At 36.3% G+C, this 23,198-nt stretch overlaps 1 protein-coding gene across 3 annotated transcripts in view; it reads right to left on the reverse strand.

The window, feature by feature from the left end:
* SLC16A7 (solute carrier family 16 member 7) overlaps positions 1 to 23,198 on the reverse strand; it is a 162,849-nt gene that overhangs the window by 43,830 nt on the left and 95,821 nt on the right. For all 3 annotated transcript variants that reach the window (XM_058557755.1, XM_058557757.1, XM_058557756.1), the window contains one exon: positions 15,295 to 15,538. In XM_058557755.1, the coding sequence (XP_058413738.1) occupies positions 15,295 to 15,508 (214 nt within the window). In that variant the 5' untranslated portion in view covers positions 15,509 to 15,538. The remainder of the gene's footprint in view (positions 1 to 15,294; positions 15,539 to 23,198) is intronic.

Here is a 23,198-nt window from a genome sequence, read left to right on the forward strand (position 1 = left end):
AAGAAAAAACCCAAGTGTGGTCTTTTACAGGTAAAATTAAGAAAGTGTTTAATGGAAGATGGAGGCATCAACTACTCTATCAAATGCTGCTGAGAGGTCCAGAATAATGAGGACTGAGAAATGACCACTCAACCGATAACACAGACGTCACGAGAGATCTTGAAAACAGATTTTTGAGTAGTGAGAGCAAAAATCTGATTGGAATAGGGACAAAGAGATTGGGAAGACAGAAATTAGAGATACTAAATATGGCAATGCGTTGAAGAAGTTTTGCTTAAAGGGAAGAAAATAAATAGCATTGTGACTGACAGGAAATAAGGATCTAGAGATTTTGTCTTGTCCCCACCCCCCCAAGTTGGAAGATAAAATATCACATTTATATGAGCCTGTTGTAAGGGGAATTATTGGTAACAAAAGAGGGAGAAGAGGGGGCTGGCCCGGTGGCGCAAGCAGTTAAGTGCGCGCGCTCCGCTGCGGCGGCCCGGGGTTCGCTGGTTCGGATCCCGGGCGCGCACCGACGCACTGCTTGGTAGGCCATGCTGTGGCGGCGTCCCATATAAAGTGGAGGAAGATGGGCACCGATGTTAGCCCAGGGCCGTCTTCCTCAGCAAAAAAAAGAGGAGGATTGGCGGATGTTAGCTCAGGGCTGATCTCCTCACAAAAAAAAAAAAAGAGGGAGAAGAAAGAATTTCATCTCAAGTCAGGTCCTTCAACAGGTGAGCAGTGAAAGATGAGGCACATGAGTAAGGGTGGCCCTTCGCTGGGATGCAGACAGAGAGGAGAGAAGGTCAAGTCTACAAGCCCGATGTAAACAGAGGGCAGTTCTTCTGATGACTGCAACTTTCTGAATGAAATAAGAATCAAAGTTATCACCTGGAATGATGAATGAAAGAGGAAATGACAGTGGATTTGAGGAATGAGGACTCAATGAGAAATCATCATCTCATACAATGGGGGAGAGACTGGGTTAGGGCAGCAGATAGAGGATAACCATGGCCGGACGACCAGCAGCTTAATGGCCCATTTGAGATTACTGATCATGAATTGAAAGAGACCAGTAAATCTGGCTGCATATTTTTCTTCAGTACATTCAGCTACACAACGAGCAGGGAGAGAGCCAGCTTTAACCGGCTCTGGTTTCATCAAAGGATACAGGAAAATGAGTGGTCTGTAAGCAAGTTGAAAATGTATGCAAGGAAGTGATAATCACTGACTCTGACATTTAACTGGGTAAGGAGGGTAAAGATGGCATGAGGGGAGCAGTGATAAACGTGGCAGTATCAACAGGTGGATAGTACCACTGGGGTTGAGGATTAGTGGAATTGGGGTACTGGAAGAAATGAGCTGGAAGACAGGACCTGGTGGTGGAGAGTAAGATATTAGAAAACTTGAGATTCTGAAGGGTTTGAAAGTTATTGGTAATGAAAAGTTTAAGGATGTGAACATGGAGTTAGGGTCTCATTGGAGAGGGACTGGATGATGATGATGGTGATGATGATGATGATGGTGACTACTACTTCGTGTATTACTTTTTTATTACCATGAAGTGTCTGGGTTGGATCCGTACTTTCTTCCTATTTTGTAGAGAAGGCACTAAAGTTAGAGAAGATAGATAACATGCTTAAGGAGATATTGGAAACAGGACATTCCTAGGTCTATAACATAAGAAAATTCCAAACTAGGACAAATCTATTGTCCTTCCAATTCCGGGTTCTTTCGACAGTGATGCCATAATGAATTTGACAGAATATATGGCTGTTGCACATTATCCCAACCTGGAGATTAGGAAGGAAAAGGATGAGGTATAGTATAAGAAATTCTTACATTACTAAAAGAGAAAAGGGAACAGAAATATAAGCTTTAAAGTCAGACAGACTAAGGTCTGAGTCCTGTTGTCAATATTTCCTTGAAAGATTAACGTGCTATCTTATTCCTAGTAAATTCACAATTGAACAATCTCCAATAAGAGTGGATTGATAAGGAATACATATTAAATACCTTTGTTTCCATTTATATCTAGATGTGTCATTCATGAATTTATCTAAACTTTATTTGATCCTGTTAAAAATTTGGTCTGATTCATTTTTTTATTGGGATCATAAATTCTATTGGATTATCATTCCCTTATATTATAAAATTTATCTTTTTCAGGCTTCTCTTGGGCCCTACTTTTCCATCTCTCACTGCAATTCCAATATTGTGGAATTTAGTTAACACACCTATTCACATAATCCATACCCTTCAGGACTTCATATTGTTTTATTATATCTCTTCTTAGACTTCATATTTCCACGCTGTAAAGACAAAATCTGATTTGTCTGTCATGATAGAAGAGGTATTCTCTATTTCAAAAACAAACACAAACTCACAAATACATGTTTCTGATCATTTTAACTTTTCTGTTTTGAATTTTCTCTGGCTGCATTAGGTTACTGAGTATGGTGCTCATTTTGTGTTAAAATCTGTTCCAACATAATACACAGCAAAAGGTGATAAAGCACAATGGATACCCTGCTATTGCGATGGGTTTGTGGCTCATGCCTTCCCACCTCAGATACCTTTTCTCAGTCCACTGCATTGAAAAAGCAAGAAATAAGGGGAAGAAACCTAGAAGATGATAGAACATAAATCCTGGACTAAAAGTTAAAATATCTAATTTAGACAATGTTTAGAAGAAAGAGAGGCAAAATGTGGTCAAAGTAATAGAAAGATGGATTTTTCCCCCCTGATTTCTATAATTCTTTTAGCTTGAAATCTAAGGCAAAGTTGGCATTATCATATGATCCTTTCTTTCCTTCTTAATCCATGTTTCCTAGCTTCCACACTGGAGATGCTATCCAGGCCTTTGGATAATTCTGAATTTTCAAAACACCTTAAATAAGCTCAATGCTAGAACATTACTTTAACATACGCAGGTTTAGAAGGTAAGTATGTTTGCCAGATAACTACATTCTTCTTTCTTATTGTGTTTAATTAGGTGAGATGAAACTAATCAGCAGAGAGTTCAGAAATATATATTCATGAAAAGAACCATGGACATTTTCTTTGTAAGGAGTTGAAGCAGAGAGGTGTTAAGTAACTTGCCAGAACTACTCAGCGAGTAAGCGGCAGCGCTGGAATCTGACCACAGCCAAATCCAAGCTCATGCCCTAAACCACTACTCCACTATGCTACACTACCACTAAAAAAGAAAAGACAATAAAAGGACTTCTCTTCTTTAGGAATTTAGTAAAAAAATAAAATCAGTTATTCATTTTTGAAAGTTTCTGGTATATTTTGGAATAAGAATGTATGTAGAGTTTTCACTTAAAAATCAGTGATGAAGCACTACAAAAGCATAAGTGAAATAAGACTGTCAATGGAAAAAGGAACACCTCAGAAAAAACATAGCAGTTGTAGTCGGAAGGTCATGAATATTACATAAGTATCATTGAGGGTAAAACGAATATTCAAATGTTTAGCTAATCTAATTTGGGCCTTATTAAATTCATTCTGGTAAATATTTATGACTTACCTAAAGCAACAAAAAAAAATATTGTCTGAAACCAAACAGAAATTCAGTTTCTTTGTAAGATGTGTTTTTCTGCCTCTACTACTGACCCCTCAACGGAAAATGAATAACTGCCGAAAGTATAGGAAAAAACAGAGCATTTCTATTTTCAATTTTGCTGCTTCACAAGTGGATAGAAAAAATCAATATCTGATGATTATTCAACATTAACTGCTGTTTCAGTCATTAAACCTAAGAGAATAAAATTAGTCAAAGAGACAAAATAAGAGGTCACAAACATGAACTTAAAATACGAACTGAATAAAAACGTTTTCATTTTTTCTCCCAAATGCATATTTTGGAGTGTTTATAGTACACAGGGGCCAGGCTATTTTGTCAGGAAAAGTAGTTTCACAAGCACTCATGAATTGCCTCAAGCTTCTAGTTCAGTGGTTTTTGAACTAATATGGGAGCCAAGTTGAAGGAGCAGAGGTTATGCGGCCCTTGGAAATTTTTATCCAGCTTCTAAAACACATCATGTTTGACTTAAGGAACACCTCTAAGTAATATTTTTCTACCCCATAAAGTTACTTAATATTATTTCTTGATAGGAGCAGTGTTCATGAGAAAGCCTTATAGTTCATTTTATCTGAGTTATCTCATTAAACTTGTTTTTCTTTATCTGAAAAGGCAAAATTAACTCTACATAGATATTTTACATACACAGTTGTGCATCACTTAACGATGGGGTTACATTCTGAGAAATGCGTTAATAGGCAATTTCATCATTGTGAAAACATCATACAGTGTACTTACATAAACCTAGATGGTACAGCCTACTACACATGTGGGCTATATGGTACTAATCTTATGGGACCGCCGTCCATAGGCAGTCCATCATTGACTGAAATGCTGTTATGCAGAGCATAACATAAACTAATCATGGAACACTCGGCGTACCCAAGAAGCATCTGGAAGGTTAATGACAACCTCTGAGTGTTCAAGGACACTCTAAATGAGCTATTAAAATTCAACCCTTTGCATATTTCTGATAGAGGGAAAAAAAGTTTGTCCCAGACAGCAAGAGACAGAGAATACAGAGAGGCTTTGAAAAGTTTCTCAATCTCTAGATCCATGTCCAACTCTTTGGAAGATGATAGAAATCTGCAATAATGAGACAGACCTCTGTTTCAAAACCAGTTTCTGTAGCCCAGTTCTTAACCAAAGGTCAAACAAGCAGCTGTCTGGTATTTGTGCCACATGGATTTCAAAATTGTCATTTCCACAGCACACATCATGTCATCTTCCCACTAACATCATGACAGCTTACACCAGTTGGGATAAAATCTCAAATATTTGAACTTACTGTATGATTTTTTTTTAGGACTAAAAAGATACTTTAAATGCTTTTGGTCTACAGATGGTCCTCATACCTCTATATCAATGTAACTCGTGGATATGAACGTTGGGTTACCTGATGGAAGTTTGGGAAAACTAAAAGAAACTCCAAATCACCTGCACACACTTAATATTTCTCTTTTGCTCCCTTTTGTTCATTATCTAGATTTCCCTCATATTCTTATTTACAGATTCTTTTTACTCATCCTCTGAAGAGAACAGATGAATGTGAAGTAGATCAGAGCTCTAGTTACTGGGTTTATTCCTTTTCAGCTTTCCAGGCAGGCAGGCTCATTCTTGGGGTGCTGAGAAAATATACAGGTGGCTTCCATTTGGTCCCTAGCATGAATCTCTAATCCAATCATTGATTGCATGATAGGTGAGGCCAAAGAAGAACTACACGAACCAACAGAATGCTATAGTCATCAAACATCCCTAGGGTATGCAGAGCACATTCTAATCAGAAGAATGCAAGGCTATGGAGTATCACTTTAGCATCCATCTTCGGAAATCTATCAAAGCTTCCAGAGAAGCTTTCCAAAGCTTTATACATAATGACCTCCTAGTGACTAGAAAGATTCTAACTGTAATTATTATTACTTTAAAAGCTTGAGAAAATTTTATTCCTTTAGTAAGAACTTCAGCAAAATCCAGGGTGGTAATCAATGTGTATCTACATAAATGCTAATTAGCTTTGTGATTGTGCAGGCTTATTCCATTCTCAAAAACAACAGATAAAACAAGTGTAATAAAAGCATTAGGCAACTCCAAATCTTTATAAAGCACAGGAAACAGTAATTCTATCAGAGAAAATCTATAGGCACAGGTGAGCCTCATTATCTTCAGATTCCAGGTCTGCGAACTTGCCTACTCAGTAAATTTATTCATAACTTCCCAATCCAATACTCTCAGTGCTTTCACAGTCATTAACGGAGATGTGTGGGATGGGGAAAAACTGGAACCACCTGACATGCACATTTCCAAGTGAGGTCAACAAGGTGACACCCCACCTTCTTGTTTCAACTCTCATACAGTAAACAAATGTCTTGTTCTCTCTCTATTTAGTGCCACATCTTCCACATATTGGTACTTTTTGTTGATAATTTTGCTGTTTAAAATGGTCTTCAATCACAGTGCTGAAGTGCTGGCTAGTGTTCCTAAGCACAAGACGGCTGTGATGTGTGATTTTCTCTTATGGAGAAAATATATGTTACATAAGTTTCACTCAGGCATGTGTTACAGTGCTGTTTGCCATGAGTTCAATATTAATGAACCAACAATATATATTAAATAAGATGTCTTGAAACAGAAACACATATTAAACAAGGTTATGTATTGATTGGTGGATGGAAGTGTGACCAGAGGATTATAGGAACCTAACCCTATATTTCCGCTAGGAGCAGGAGTTCAGTATTCACTAATTCAATGTCCATGGCAATTTCATAGAACTTAACTAATGCAAATAATGAGAGTTGACTGGAATTTAACATACTTTGGATCATAAATATGTTCCTAAAATAGAACAAAAGGAGGAAGAATACTCAGAGGCATGATCTTGGTGCCCTAGAAGGCCATCTTTGGCTTCTCTGCTCTTGCGTCTGCATGGACACAAAATATTTGCCCAGGTTCACTTCAGTGGATTTTAGGCCATCAACTACATCACTCTTCGTCATATATCAATCACAGTTCCCTCCTTTGGGCTACCAGAACTCTCTATAACTCTTCCCATTTAGGGCTTTCACTTAGACTATTTCTTCTGCTTTGAATACTTTACTTCCTTTGATTAATGCTGCATCCTCATCCTTCAAGTTCAGCTCAGAGAAACATTTCCTGATCACTCAGCTATGAGATCTGTTTCCTTTTTACGCAGTTTCACAGTAACTACTGTGCTTCTTTACTCAAATGTATCATAACTGTAATTAAATACAGTTTAATGGTGAAAATAGGTATTTCATATCCTGTAAGCACAGCCTGAGTCTGATGGCTTGGTGTGGCTTTCCCAGAGTCAAGCCAGTAATTGGCAGACCGTGGATGCTCAATATATATTTGTAGGATAAATAAAGGAATGAATGAAATCATATGAGGTTTTTTCCACAATGATGACACTGGATTACCTATGCACCCCCACCTCTGATGATCACAAACAATACTGGCGCAGTAATTGGGCAGAAGCAGAGTTTCTGCCACAGCCATGGGCCTCACTTAGGGTTAGATCCCTGAACCCCACCTCTGCAGTATGTAATTCTACCCAGCTGAGCAAATTCTTGCTCAAGGACAGCCATGTAGCTCAATCATTTAAAAACCAAAAGCTGGGCCAGCCCGGTGGCGCAAGCGGTTAAGTGCGCGCGCTCCGCTGCGGCGGCCCGGGGTTCGCTGGTTCGGATCCCGGGCGCGCACCGACGCACTGCTTGGTAAGCCATGCTGTGGCGGCGTCCCATATAAAGTGGAGGAAGATAGGCACAGATGTTAGCCCAGGGCCGTCTTCCTCAGCAAAAAAAGAGGAGGATTGGCGGATGTTAGCTCAGGGCTGATCTCCTCACAAAAAAAAAAAAAAAAAAAACCAAAAGCTAAAGAAGAAAGCATTCAATAAGGATACAAAATTAACTCATAGAATATGAGGGAGGATCAAAAAACCAAGTCTGGTTGCTGCCTGCATTAGTGAGCTCGCCCTGCCATAACAAAGCATCACACACTGGGTGGCTTAAACAGCAGACATTTACTTCTCACAGTTCTGGAGGCTAGGAGGTCCAAGACCAAGGTGCCAGCCAATTTGATTCCTGGTGAGAGCTCTCTTTCTGTCTTGCAGACCAGCTGTCTTCGCGCTGCAACCTCATATAGCCTTTCCTTGGTATAGGCATGGAGAGAAAGAGATCTCTCTCTCTTGTTTTTATAAGGCCACCAATCCTACTGGATTAGGACCTCATCTTTATCACCTCATTTAACCTTAATTACCTCCTAAAAGCCCTACCTCCAAATACAGTGACAGTGAGGGTTAGGGTTTCAACATATGAATTTGGAGGGAGACAGTTCAGTCCACAGCACTGCCCAAATCACATTGGAAAACTGACTGCTCCAGTAGGCACCTCACCACTGCCGCCAATGGCCACATACCCCACAGCCTGTACCACAAATCCCACTGACACGAACACTGACACCACTGTTGTGCTCCTTTTAGATCACAGATTATCTGTAACCACCTGATCTGAACGTGTTCCCTGAGGCATCTGTTTCTTCACATCAGTAGTTTCTGAATCAAACCTGGCCTTGCTACACTGTGCTGATGGGTCCCGGACACTCTAGGTGCAAGGAATTCTGAGAAAGTGAATTTTCTGGCTTTTTACCTGAGGAGGCAGGAAATCATGAAGTTGGGAAACCCCTAAACATAGGAAGGATTTTCAAAGGTATACAATGGCCCAAAAGAATGACCAGTGTCCACTCCACCACCCAAATAGTAGGAGGCGTAGGAGAAATGCCACAGCAGATAGGAGTAAAGGCCATGAAACTCTCTTAGAACTCACTATTGACCTATTTACTTCTTTCTTACCCTCTGTTTCCAGACTTTATCGGCACAGGTTGCTGTAGTCAGACTTACTATCTTCCTTGTTCTAATATTTGGTTTCATTCTATAATGACTAATATCAAGACCAACAATAGCAACAGGAACAACCACCATGCACCAAACACTAAAAATTCCTAAGCATGAAACTCAGTACTTATATACATTAAAATAATTTATTTCCAACAACAACCCTGAGCAGTAGGTATCATATGTGCGTATATATATATTTTTTGTGTTTTTACAGGTAAGGAAACTGAGGATCCAAGGTCAAATGCGTAACCCAAACAACAAAGTGGAAAAGTCCACATTTCATATCTGATATTTTGGAGCTCATTATTTTAATGGCAACGTACTTCTGCCTATCCCTGGACTATTAAACCATTCGTAAGCCCTCTTGAGATCCCCGGGCTTTCCATATCTAAGTTCCACTCAAGGGGCCAACTCATGTAAGATGCAATTGAGTCCTCTGGATGGCTACTAAGTATTATATTTCATTAGGTGATAGAGTTTCTAAGTACAGTAGAGAAATTTTCAGAATGCAAGGTTACCCATGAGTGATTAGTAAAAAATGACACAGGGTTTTATTCTTGGGAAATCATATATGAGTCTATTTAAAAAAGAGGAGAGTAGTGAACACTTGTTTTGTCTCTTCAGAAACTTTCCTCCCTCTGGGAACAGTGCCATCCTTCTTTTAGGAAACTGCTCCTTTCCCATCCCAAACACACAGTTCTACCCAGGCTGCCAGTGTTAGCCCCTCATTCACCCGCTGCCTGCAGGGGCAGACGCAGAGTAGGCCAGATCCTAGCAATCTTCTCTAGAATTTGTCAAATTATAACTTAGTGAAGAGGGCCAGTCTCTCTCATGTCAAATTTGAGACCAAAATACAAGACTGAGATGCTGGTAATCACCTTCGCTGTGTTGGGGGGAGGATACCAAGACAAATAAATAAAGTTACTCCATTGCAAGAAGCAGAGGAGAGAGGAGAGACAGCAATGTGACAGACAAATAGAAATCACTGGTGCTGGTTGACCTGGGGGACACTGGTACCTGTGCTCCTCCTCTGATTTGTATGCAGGAACATTTCGCTTTAGACCTAGGGGGGTTTGAATCAGGTTTCTGTCATTTGCAACCAACAAACATCTGCATAAAATATGTAATGATATAGTAACATATTTTAGAGGAATTTTAAGCCAAAAATCAGGAAAGATATTCCTATTCTTGCCAGGTTGTGAATTAATAAGTAGGTTCTTTTTATAAGTCAGTAAGTGAAATATTCACTATCTAAAGCACACATATCAAAAAGGATTTCAATAAAGTTTCTTAAATTTTTTCTGCTGAAAATAACATTTAGTAATAATTCAATATTATTTGGACTGGATTGTCAGCCTTCTGTAGAGAAAATATCTCCTGGAATAGCTTCAAAGGCCTAAGCATCCTTGCAATCTGCCCTTGATCCCTGCCTCCTTCCATCCCTGTCTTGGGAGGGACAAAGAGACCTCTAATCATGGAAAGCTCCATGGACATGATATGATCCCTCTTCTGCCCCTTGAAGTACCTGTCTCTCACATTTATTCCCATGAAAACTGGCAACGAAGGTTTACACTTACAACTCCTTCTTCATTTGAGATACTGAAGACTTCCTGTTCTCTAACAGAGATCTGAAGAAGTAGCACACGTACAAACCTTCTCGTGACATAACATGAGCTAAATGGCTAAGGGAATCCCATACTCTGTTCTAGTTCCCACTCATAATTTACATAATTTATATTATAGTTATACAATAATCTAAGCCTCCATGTTTGTATCAATCATTAAAGTCTAAGTTGTTCTGTATAACAAACCACAGAAGCTTAACAAAATTTTCTTTTTAACTCATTCAAAGTATGAGGTGGGCAAAGGATCTTCCCCTTGCGGCCATGTTGTAAGGAATAAGGTTGCTGTAGAGGGAAGAGGGAAATGGAAGATGCATGCCAGCTGGAACCACCTTGTCCAGGTGTCCAGGGATGATGTACATCCTTCCACTCACAGTTCATTGGTCAGAACAAGTCTCTTAGCCTCAACTTAAGTGTAAGGAAGCTGGGAAATAGACAGGAGCATTTGGATATATGGTGAGCATAATGTTTTCTGCCACACTGTGCCATATTTCCTAGGAAAATTTTACCAATATCTATGTTCATGAATGGAAAAAAAAAATCTTTCATGGAGTGGGTATAAGAAGTACACAGCCTGCTTGCATAGGACTGTCCAAGTATACTCAGTACTTTCTAGTTTTTGTAAAGCTAAGATATAAAGCTTACATCTGGTTTTGTAAAGCTAGAGAAAGCTCTAGGTATCTCAAACACAAGCATGGAATGAACTTCTTTTTTTATATTATTGCTGCTAAGATACAGCCCTAATAACTTATTTTGACAGTCTCTTTCATTCTGCAAAATATTTAGAGCACAAAGTGAAATAATTTAGTGAGCTTATTTAGACTTAGAACAGAAAAATACACACTGTATATTACGGCCACAAACCTCCTACACCTAACACCTTTTGCTTCTTGGTCTGTAGTAAAATAAGCTCAGTGGTCTAATGCTTGGTGTAAAGTAGTCTATCATGAATCTATCACCCTTACTTAAGCACCACTGGCAGTCACTGCTCACATGAAACAGAAGAGCAAGTTACCATGGAGACAAGGCCAACTCTCTTCTCCAGAACGGCTGATTCTTCCAAGTCGTAACAGACATTACCAGAAAAATAGCATGAAGTACTCACAGAGGCTGGCAGCCCCCAATCCGTACTCAGTAACTGTGTTGCTAACCATGTTCATATTATCTTTTGATAGAGTAACAAAGACCAACACTGCACTAAAAGATAATCCTATGTAATCACTGTTTACAAAATAAATCCCTATATCCAACTAAACGATGTGGAAAGTTTAAATTGCAATATGTTTTCTACCTCTACTTAGTGCTTTATTAATGGGGTGACCACGCTGCTTGACCTATTTGCTGAAATTCGTTGGAGCTCCAAGAGAACATATGGATGGCCAGATGGGTTGCTGTAATTTAATGCCATTATTCTAAGAACGAAGTAAGGGATAAACATAATTTGCATTCTTTTCCATCCTTCCTGTATACCTTTTATTAGTTTCGTTTTCAATTCAGACATCAGAAGGGAAGATAATATCTTGCTACCAAGGCCCAACTAATTACTACAAGAGACTCCAGCCCTGACACCACAGGCCAGGCCTCCGAACACACTCCATCTTACCCAGTGACCCCACCATGTGATTAATAGGTTGAGAGCTAAGCCCTAATGAGTGTGTCAGATCTTCGATGGTCTCTAGGCTAATGTAATTAGCATTATGTTGAGCAGAGCATTTCACTTACTTGGTATAGACTCATTATACTTCATAGCCAACTATATATCTTTTTGCCTTATGGTCTTTGAATTTATTTTAAATCATCAATCTAAAAGGCCTCTATAAATAGAGATCTTTCAAATATTAGGGGAAAATTTAAATATTTTTAAATCAAATATTGATTTTCTTCTACAACAGTGAATCCCTGTGTAGTACATGAAATGAAGTGGTTTTCAGAGATGCTTGTTGGAATGAAGTTTCTGGACTCTCCCAACAGAAATTCTGATAAAAGGGAGATTGGGATAAGACCCAGGACTATGCATTTTCAACAAGAGATTCATGATTCAGCAGCAGAAAATGTGAGAACCATACTTCAAAAAATACTGCCACTTGACTAACAGGACCAGTATGTGTATCTTAGATTAATTGAATCTATCAGACATCTTGTTCTAGTTATGATGTTTCTGAAAATAATTATCTGCACCTAAGGGGAATTATTTTCACATTGAGACTACAGTTTTAAATGTGCCGATTATTTCTCGTTAAAGATTAAAAACTAATTATCAAGATAAGACGTGGATGAAATTTCTAACGAACCATGTAAGCGTGTGAGTTCTCCAGTCGAACAGTGGACATAGCAGGCAGTAGTAACATTTCTATCCAGTAGGCAGTGGGTCTGGAATTGCTTTTCCACTTTCAAGAGAAAGACCAAAGGGTAGCAGAATTTCTGCAATTCCTGACTTTTTTCCATGGCCAGAGATGACTTACGAAATGTCTCAGCCCTAGTGACTAAGGCCTCTAAGCAATATTCCAACTACCTCCTTGGATCTCACCTAGATATTACCATCATCCATCATTACATACTAAGTATTTTCATGTGTCTAGCATTGCTTTCTTGAATCAACCAGATACAAAATCCCTGTTGATCTTTTAGACATACTTGATCTATTACCCTAAATATTTTAAGACAATTTTTTCCAAACTGATAACTATTTTACCAAACTACCATTTTCTCGATGAACTTCAAAAGAGTTCTCTTTTGTGCTTTTTGACATTTATACTATATGTATTAAAAATAGGAAAATAAGAGCATGAATAAAATGAAAACACTTTAACGATAAACATATATTATAGATATTTACTTCTTATAATTTGATACTGAGATTTAATGGTTTGAGAAAAGTAATTATACCATTCTTCATTCTAAGCCTCCTTTTAGATGCAGCCAGGGGGTGGAAGGCTGTTAAATGACCACGGCAAGTTTACCAACACATCCTGCTTTCAGGGGATGGAGAACGATTTTTGGGGTATCAAGCTCTGTCTGAGACTCACTGGATGCTACCCTATTCCACTTCTTCCTCCAGGAAGCCTGCATTTCCCAGCAACCTTGGCCTCTGCCTCTAGGTAGGGCAGTATAAGAGTTCTGACCAGTGGAATGTGTGCAGAAATGTTTATCCCTTCCAGCCTGGCCTCTAAAATATCACACATGATCTTTCATGCTGTCTGCATTCATTCTCTGTCCAGCTGGATGGAGCAGATTTATGGGGACACTGCAAAGCCTTAGATGATGGCATAGCCACTAGACGAAACACTGCTTGAGCAAGAAATAAACTTGTATTCCCTTAAGGAATTGAGACTTTGAGGTTGTTTGCTTAAAACTAATAAAGTCAACTAAGACTTAACTAAAAAGTTATACAAATATTTGTCTTGCTTATGAGTTAGTTAACTACCTACTCAACAGAAAATTATAAATATATAGGACCTGAAGTCCAAATTCAATAGACTTATACGAATTCACTAGAGGAATTCGTTTCATTTGTATTTAAGAAGGAAAAAAACTACATGTGTTAACAGCACATTTTGGAGCTCGGGACAAGATGACTGTGTGTTGCTCTACCAAAGCTTTATTCAAGAACACCTGATCCACGGGACAGAGGAAGAAGACCAGGTGCACAATATCTACTGTTTCTATAGTCATCAGAAAAGACACAGTTAACAACCCTGAAAGCAACTGTCCAAAGGAGAATCTCAGAAAGTGTTTTAGAAGCAGAATTTTTCATTAACATACCAAAATAGCATTTTAAAGATACTTTTTGGTACTGGAACAAAAATACATCATTTAACCTAACCAAAAAGGTAAAGGAGACATATACTGGATGAATGCAAAATCGCTGAAATACAGAAAGTAGAAAACACACGCACACACACAAGATTATTGGAGGATCCAATTTTTGCCTTGGTAGTACAATAAAGAGACAATATCCTAACAAATAATTATAATGTCACTAACAAATGACTTTGGTGGGAGTAGCACCTGAATCAGGTCTGTAGAATGCCTGGCTTAGATCTGGCTCTGTCACTTTCTAGGGGTAAAGAGAGAAAGGCAGAAGAGCATAGCAATTAAATGTTTGGGGTCTCAATTGCTATCTGCCACTAAAGAGCTGTTTGACTTGGGAAAACTATTTCATCTCTCTATTTTGCCAGCTATAGAATGGAGAGAAGACAACTTACTTCACAGATTGTTAAGAAGCTTAGGTCATATGACACATAGCAAGCATTTACAGAAGTCTTAGCTGAAAGTAAATACTGATAAATATTGGATATTACTCCTCATGGTACAACTCCATCACTATAGGCCATATTATCCTCACCTGTAAAATAAGAAATTGCACTAGATGATTTGTATGATTTCTTTAAGTGCTTGTATTCTGAGTCTATACCTGTTTCTTAAAATCAAATAATCAGTTGAAAAATGAAAACTCTAAAATACAAATATTTTAAGTAATGACTTAAAAAGTCTATAAGACAGTCTGGTCTGCTGCTGAGATTGATTTAAAGAAGACAGGTGACATAACAATGCACTAATAAGTCCAACTTTTTTTTAACATTCAGAAGTGATATGGTACTTTGATTTATTCATTATCCCTATGAATGATACCTCATTTGAACATGGAATGTAATAAGATAATTGTCACACAACCTTTTAAATAAATAATGTCATATTTAATGAGTACTGTAGAGATAAGGAATTATTTGAGTCACACAAACCTGAATGGATCCAGAAGGTACGTGACAACACTCCATTTTAGCAGCTTAGGGTGAAGTATTTTCTAGGTTTATAGACTGTCCACAACTTGAGTTTCTTTCTCATTCAGAAGAAGGCATTTCTACCAACTGTAGCAATAGTAGGAAATGATACTAACACTATAGTATAGACTTTATTCCAAATTAAATGGAAAGATGCCTCCCTTGGAAATTCCACCATTTAGTAAATCTCATTCAAATAAACACTCTAGTAAAACTCAGAATGAAGTGAAGCATTCAAGATGTTGAACCACTAAAATCGTTAAAAATTCAATTCTAATTATACTTTCGGTTGATTTTAAGTGACTACAATATGAAAACAAAGCTTTACTATACCAAGACACCACATGTAAAACATTGTGGCATGAAGGAATTGTTTTCTTAATCTAGAATTTTATTTATTCCAAAGAACCTTACCTCCTGCGTACATAACAGCCAGCATAATAGATGATATCCATGCTATTTCGCTGTAGGTAGTGTTGAATATCTGTTGAATTTCTTTGAAGAATACCGTGATGGCTTTGGGGAACGCGTACGAAAATCCAATGGAGATAAAAGCTGCTCCAACCACTATCCATCCCCATCCTCCATCAGGAGGTGGATATGATGGAGCACCCACTGGTGGTGGCATTTCTGCTCCTCTATTTGAAATTCAAGTAACCTATATTAAAAAAATGAAATAACGGTTTAAACCATATTTTCATTTTCATATATTATTCTTGATAGTCATCAAAATACTATTTTCCAGGTATAACTACAACTATATAGTCTCTCACAAATATTTTTTAATACTCTTGTACTCAGGAAATTTACAAAAAATTGGAGTGAGGTATACAACTTTGACTGTTTTGGGCTAAAAATTGAAAATATTTAATTTGTTTATGGAAACAACAATTACTCAAAGAGAAGTTAAGAATTCAGGTCTGTATTGGGGTACCAACTAAAAAATAAAAGCTATCTCAATCTGATTTCTCAGCATAAGGAAAATGGAGCTGTCATCACTTAGAATACTTTCTTAATCCAAAATGTTTCAGATTTTCTATACAAAGGTTAAAAAGGACCATATGTTAAATTTGATGAATTTTAAAGAATTAAATAGTAGGCATATTTTAGAATTTTTCTACTTTTAATAATTGAGAATACTTAAAAATATTTCAGCATGCACTTATTTTCTAAACATATAGGATTAGAAATTGTATGGTTTGAATGAATTAAGTTAACTTTAATGCATTTGCAAAATTGATGATACCTATCATTTTGTGAATGATACGTTCTATGCATTTTTCGTAGCAATGAAATTCTCCCAATCAAATGTATGGTATATTATTGTTTATTAAAAGAAAGGGACTTTCTTTTTGGATATGCCTAGGAACTGCTAGCTTTATGGTATAAAGTACCCACTCTCCTGTGGAAGAAATGATCACATATAGCTTAATACAACTGAATTAAATTAAAAACATCTTGGTTATCTGACATCAATGTTTCTTTGTAGAATGCTGCTGCTTGCTTAGCTTTTAGCTGTAATTGCCAGTATTTCTCAATATCTTCTTTTTACTACTCTCATTCCATTTGTGGATATTTTTCAATTGAAATGTGGAGGGAAAAGAAACGCTTTTCTGTCGGTAAGACAACGTTGGAAATAAGTTAATAAAAACTAATTTTGCCACATCTTCAGAAAACCTACCAAAAAACTAAACAGATATCTATGCAAACAGACACAGGGGTTTAATTTTTGTTTAATGTCAAATTATATCCAAGATATTTTCAGTAATCTTCTACATGCACTTTTCAGATTTTCAGTGAAAGTATTCTCTACATTCAAGTTTTCTAATTTGCCCATCATCATACTCAAGGACTTTGCTTTCAGAAACTCATGTAGGAAAAGTGATAAAAATGAAACCTAAATAGGGAGAGCACTGTTTCTCTAGAGCAAATACTATGATGATGATGAGTAGTAGAATGAGAGTAACAACTATTACCTTAACTATATTTGAACGTTTATTTTGGCAAATATACTTAAGACTTAACATATTTTACAGTAATTCATGGATGGAGGAAAATCAGTATAACCTGTAATTAACAGATAACAGGATTTAAGATTAAAATGCTTATTTTACATTATGTGAGTCAGACATATCTCTAAGGAAGTTCTCAGACATTCAATGTTAATCACCATTTATTTCCTTGAGTTTTTTTTTCAGCTTTATTGAAATATAATTGACAAAACTGTAATATATTTAAAGTGTGCAACATGATTTGATATATGCATACACTATGACAGCATTCTCACAATCGAGTTAATTAATATATCCATCACCTCATATATATACCTTTTTTTGGTGTGAACACAAGTTCTACTCTCGTAGCAAATTTCAATTACACAATATGGTATTATCAACTATAGTCACCATGTTACACATTAGATCCTGAGTCCTTATTCATCTCATAACTAAACATTTGTATCCTTTTACCAACCTCTCCCTATTTCCCCCATCCCTCAGGCCCTGGCAAACACCATTCTACACTGTTTCTATGAGTTTGACTTTTTTTTAGATTCCACATAATAAGTGTGACCATGCAGTATTTGTCTTTCTATGTCTGGCTTATTTTACTTAGCATAATGGTCTCCAGGTTCATCCATGTTGTCTCAAATGGCAGGATCTCCTTCTTTTTTAAGGCTGAATAATATTTCATTGTATATATATATAGAGAGAGAGCTGTATGAATTCCTTACATATTTTGGATATTAATCTCTTACTGGATATGTGGTTTGCAAATATTTCCTCCCATTTTGTGGGCTGCCTTTTCATTTTGTGGATGGTTTCCTTTACTGTGCAGAAACTATTTAGTTTGATGTAGTCCCATTTGTTTATTTTTGCTTTTGTTGCCTTTGCTTTTTTTGACGTCAAATCCAAAAAATCATCACCTAGACCGATGTCAAGGAGTTTACCCTCTATGTGTTCTTCTAGCAGTTTTATGGTTTCAGGTCTTATGTCCAAGTCTTTAATCCATTTTGAGCTGATTTTTGTGTATGGCGTAAGATAGGGGTCCAGTTTCATTCTGTTGCATGCAGCTGCCCAGTTTTCCCAGCACCATTTGTTTAAGAGACTATCCTCTCTCTATTGTATATTCTTGGGATCTTCGTCAAAAATTGACAAATGCATAGATTTATTTCTGGGCTCTCTATGCTGTTTCACTGATTAATGTCTTTGTCTGTTTTTATGCCAATACATACTATTTTGATTAGTATAGCCTGGTAATAGAGTTAGAAATCAGGAAGTGCAATGCCTCCAGCTTTGTTCTTCTTTCTCCAAGTTCCTTTGGCTATTCGGGGTCTTTTGTGGTTCCATGTGGACTTGAGGATTGATTTTTCTATTTCCGCAAAAAGTGTCATCGGAATTTTGATAAGGATTACATTGAATCTGTAGATTGCTTTGGGTAGTAATGGACATTTTAACAATATTAATCCTTCCAATCCATGAACACAAAATATCTTTCCATGTACTTGTGTCTTCTCCAATTTCTTTCATCAATGTTTTATAGTCTTTAGTGTATAGATTTTTCACCTCCTTGGTTAAATTTATTCCTAAGTATTTTACTCTTTTGATGCTATTGTGAGTGAGATTGTTTTCCTAATTCCTCTTTCCAATAATTTGTTGTTAGTGTATAGAAACACAACCAAATTTTGTATATTGATTTTTTATACTGCAACACCACTGAATTCATTAATTAGTCATAACAGTTTTTTTTGGTGGAGTCTTTAGGGTTTTCTATAATACAAGGTCCTGCCACTTCATTGACTCCAATTTGGATGCCTTTGATTTCATTTTCTTGCCTTATTTCTCTGACTAGGACTTCGAGTACTTAATCTGCATCCGTTTGTCCTGATCTCATTAATTGATACTTACAGTTCTGGATTTTCCTTCCTGTTCAATGCTGAACCAAGGAATGGAATGATTCTTGCATAGGCTTTTGATATATCTATTGGCTTTTTCTATTGCCTTCTGTTATTTCTCCTTTTGGATGATTGTGGACATAGTTCTATTCTGCTATTTTTGAATTAGATCAATAATTACATTTTATTTTGTTTTATTTACTTTATAACATGGATATAATTATATTACAAAACAGGGATCAGCAAACTTTTCCTGTAATGGGCTAGAAAATAAATATTTTAGGCTTTGCAGGCTATATGGTCTCTCTCACAACTACTCATCTCAATAGTTTTAGTGCAAAAGCAGCCATAGACAATACTAAAAAAATGGGCATGGCTGCATTCCAATAAAATTTTACTCACAAACTAGCCCAAGGGCTGTAGTTTGCTGACCCCTGTAACAGAATATTAGAAAACCAAGAAAAGAAAAAAATCACACATAATCACACTATCCTAACACAATCACTATTAATAATTTTGCCTATTTCTTTTGATTATTTTTCTTTATTCATATATTTCTAATTACTTTAAATAATATTGTGATCATACAGACCATATAATTGTAAATATTGCTTTTTTTCACATTGTGATTTTTTATTAGTTGTCTCTATTAGCAATTTTTTTTCTTTTGATTAGAGAAGCGTCACATTCCAGTTCTTATAAAATCTGGAATATGCAAAAGTGTAAACCGGAATAAAATATTACCAAATAAAATCTTCAATTGCCACCATGGTTTATAAAGTATCTTCTTTTTTCCCCTATGTTTTGTTTTCTTTATTTCTTTTTTATCTATTTACATACTGTTTGTATATTCATACATTGAGAAATGCTGTTTGGAAAGCCACCTCAAATCATTATTTTAGGAGAATTTGGGTATAAACAACAAATGCATCTACCATTCTATTAGGGACTGTGAATGGAAATATTTTATAATTTAAAAATTTAAAAATGGTATGGGAAAGGCAAATCCATTTTATTTTTCCAAGAGGATACCATAAAAGCATAATAACAAGTTATTCCTCTCTGAAGACACACATACACAGATGATATGGCTCTAGATACAGTGACGTTAACTAGATGGAACAGTTTCAAAAGTTCAAATTACTTGTCTCTTACTTTACTGATTTAAATGTATTATAATCAAATTAATACATAATCTAATCTATAGGTATACAAAAATGAATAAAGGGATCTATGAATCAATAAATATTGAGTCATATTTAGTCATACTTAGGCCAAGTAAGTGCTTATTAAGTAACTACTTATTTGTTCAGTTAAATTTCCACTAAAGTCCTATAATACGCTGTCCTTATTTTTCAAATGAGACTAAAGCTCAGAAACATTAAGAAACTAGACCCAAGTAAAATAATGTCAGGGACTGGATTTCTCTAATCACTGCTGACTCTTAAAAATATATAAATAGAATTAGAAATAAGACCATTGGTTAACGTATTTAGAGAGGAAAACGAGAAAAAAAAATTTAGGTATTTTTTATTATATCCTCTCTGCGTATCTAAAGTATTCTCATAGGTCAAAATGGTCAAAGACATCCAATTTTCAAAACAGTAAGAAAATAAACCTAAAAAATCACTGCATAGGGATACATTTGTATGTTAGAAGCCTACCAAAAACGTCAGGGAAACCACAGTATTAAAGTCAAATGAAAAGCTTTCACCATAAGCAAATAACGCACACAGTGTAGATCCTGGTCAATAATGGTCATCAGAGCAGGGACACTTCTGTAAATTCATTAATATTCTGCAGATGCCAATTGTTCAAATCAACCCAAAATACCACATCTTGTCAAAGAACGATTTTGAAAAGATTTGTATGTCTTCGGTATGTTTACAGTCTGCTTTTGTAATCATTTTTTCATGTTGGAAACAATAAAAAATCATCTATCTAGTTAATTTGAAGTCATTCTTTCTCCTTGGCCATCAGTTAACCCAACACGGTGGGTTTACAGCACATGGGCACTGGAAATAGTACCTTTTAAAAAGCATAACATTTAAGGCAGAAAGTAAAGAGACAGATTGTTAGTATTGGTTAAACCAACTGCAAACAGCAATAAGTCTTTGAAAGGTGTCTAAAAAAATCTGAATCTATATATTATTGAATTTTGTTATTATATTTTAAACTAGCCAACTTTCTTATTGCTTAAAAATAAAAAATAAAAATCTAGAAGAACACTGAAGAAATACAAAAGGGCATTTATGTGGTAAACTACTTTTTGTTGTGTAATCAGAGTGTAAAAACAATTATGAAGCTTAAAGTCCTCACTTTGCAATTTTCCTGTTTGAGTAAAGGAAACTAAAGCATTTTTTATGACTAATTCATGAGTTTACACTATTGTAGTTTTTATCACATCTGTGACAGTTTACACTTAGAAATACAACTGGATGATTTATTTTTCAGTCATCTCAAAAATCATCAATAACTTCTCTAAATAATCTTAAATTCATTATTTTTAAATGATGATATCAATAGGAGCATTAAAATTTACTAATATTCAGATCATGTTATGAATATTAATACCGAAATTACTAATAAGCTAGGTTGATGTTGGGATTTCCATTTCACAGATGGGCATCTATGCTCATGGAATAGTGAAGGGGCTCATACAGATTCACACAATAAATAGGTGGCAACACTAAATATAAATTCTATGAATCTGAATCTTTAAATGATTTGTTTCCAATGCACTACATTCTATGAATTAAGCCTTATTATTATTTATATGGCTTCATCTGGGGCTTCAGAGGCTTGGAATACTGGCTCTGTCATTTTGCGACACTGAGTGAAGTAATAAGACTCTCTGAGTCTGTAAACACAGGCTAATAACTGTATTTACCTCACAGGGTAATTGAGAGGACTGACAGAAGAATACATGTAAAATAAATAGCATGATTGGAATATCCCAGGTAAATGTAAACATCATTATCTTGACCTTCCTTAAAATGATAAATGAAAACATATCACATTAACATGAGGAAAGATGCAATAAAAAAATCACATTTTAAAGAACAAAGCATTTATGGGGCTTTCCTTTCTGCTAAACTCTATGTTGTACATTATATTTAATGTAGTAACTGTAACTTTTGAAAGCCAAGTCTTAAAGTGAAATTTTACAAGAGTAGGCTAAGGATTAAATGAAACAGCTTATGCTTAGCTTAGCAATGTACACATTGCAAGCATTCAATAAACCAAAATTGATGTTGAATGTGAATCTCCCAGAATTCTTTCTAATTATGCTGTATAAATTTAGGGTCTTTAGAAAATAATAGATATTTTTAATCTGATCACCCTTGTGTGTTCCTCCCTGACCACATCACCCTCCTTCTACCAAGAAACAACCACTATTCTGAATTGTGTGATGAACTTTAACTTAATTTTATCTACATTTTTACCATACATGTGTATGTATATATGCATATATGTATGCATTCCTAAACTTATATATAACACATAAACTAACTGAGCTAACATCTGTAGCAAATCTTCCTCTATTTTGTATGTGGGTCACTGCCACAGCACAGCCACTGACCAGCGGTGTAGGTCTGCACCTGGGAACCTAACCTGGGCCACTGAAGCAGAGTGGGCTGAATTTAACCACTAGGCCACCAGGGCTGGCCCTGATTCTCATTTTTCATGCTAGTTGTGTTCTATAAAGTCATCATGAACACTGAATTAGTCAATCCTAAGCTGCTGTTCCTAGGAGAAAGACAGGGCTAGACTTCTGCAAGCCTCTGGTCACAACGCTTTCATCAACCAACCAACACATAACCTTTCCTTATGAGTGTTTCTGTTTAAAGACACCTTACTCATATTGTTGATTCATTAACCTTGAACTCATGGTCAAGAACACTGAAACTTCCAAGTCTTGGCTATTGTGAATAACGCTGCAATGACCACAGGGGTGCATGTACCTTTACAAATTGGTGTTTTCAAGTTCTTTGGATAAATACCCAACAGTGGAATAGCTGGATCATATGGTGGTTCTATCCTTGATTTTTTGAGGAATCTCCATACTGTTTTCCATAGTGGCTGCACCAGTTTGCACTCCCACCAGCAGTGTATGAGAGTTCCCTTCTCTCCACATCCTCTCCAACTCATGTTGTTTCCTGTCTTGTTAATTATAGCCATTCTGACGGGAGTGAGGTGATATCTCATTGTAGTTTTGATTTGCATTTCCCTGATAGTTAGTGATTTTGAACATCTTTTCATGTGTCTGTTGGCCATCTGTATATCTTCTTTGGAGAAATGTCTGTTCAGGTCTTTTGCCCATTTTTTAATTGGGTTGGTAGTTTTTTTGTTGTGCCCATCAAGGAACGAATGGATAAAGAAGATGTGGTATATATACACAATGGAATACTATTCAGCCATAAGA

The sequence above is a fragment of the Diceros bicornis genome, chromosome 17 (assembly GCF_020826845.1).
Source record: "Diceros bicornis minor isolate mBicDic1 chromosome 17, mDicBic1.mat.cur, whole genome shotgun sequence".
Taxonomy (NCBI): domain Eukaryota; kingdom Metazoa; phylum Chordata; class Mammalia; order Perissodactyla; family Rhinocerotidae; genus Diceros; species Diceros bicornis.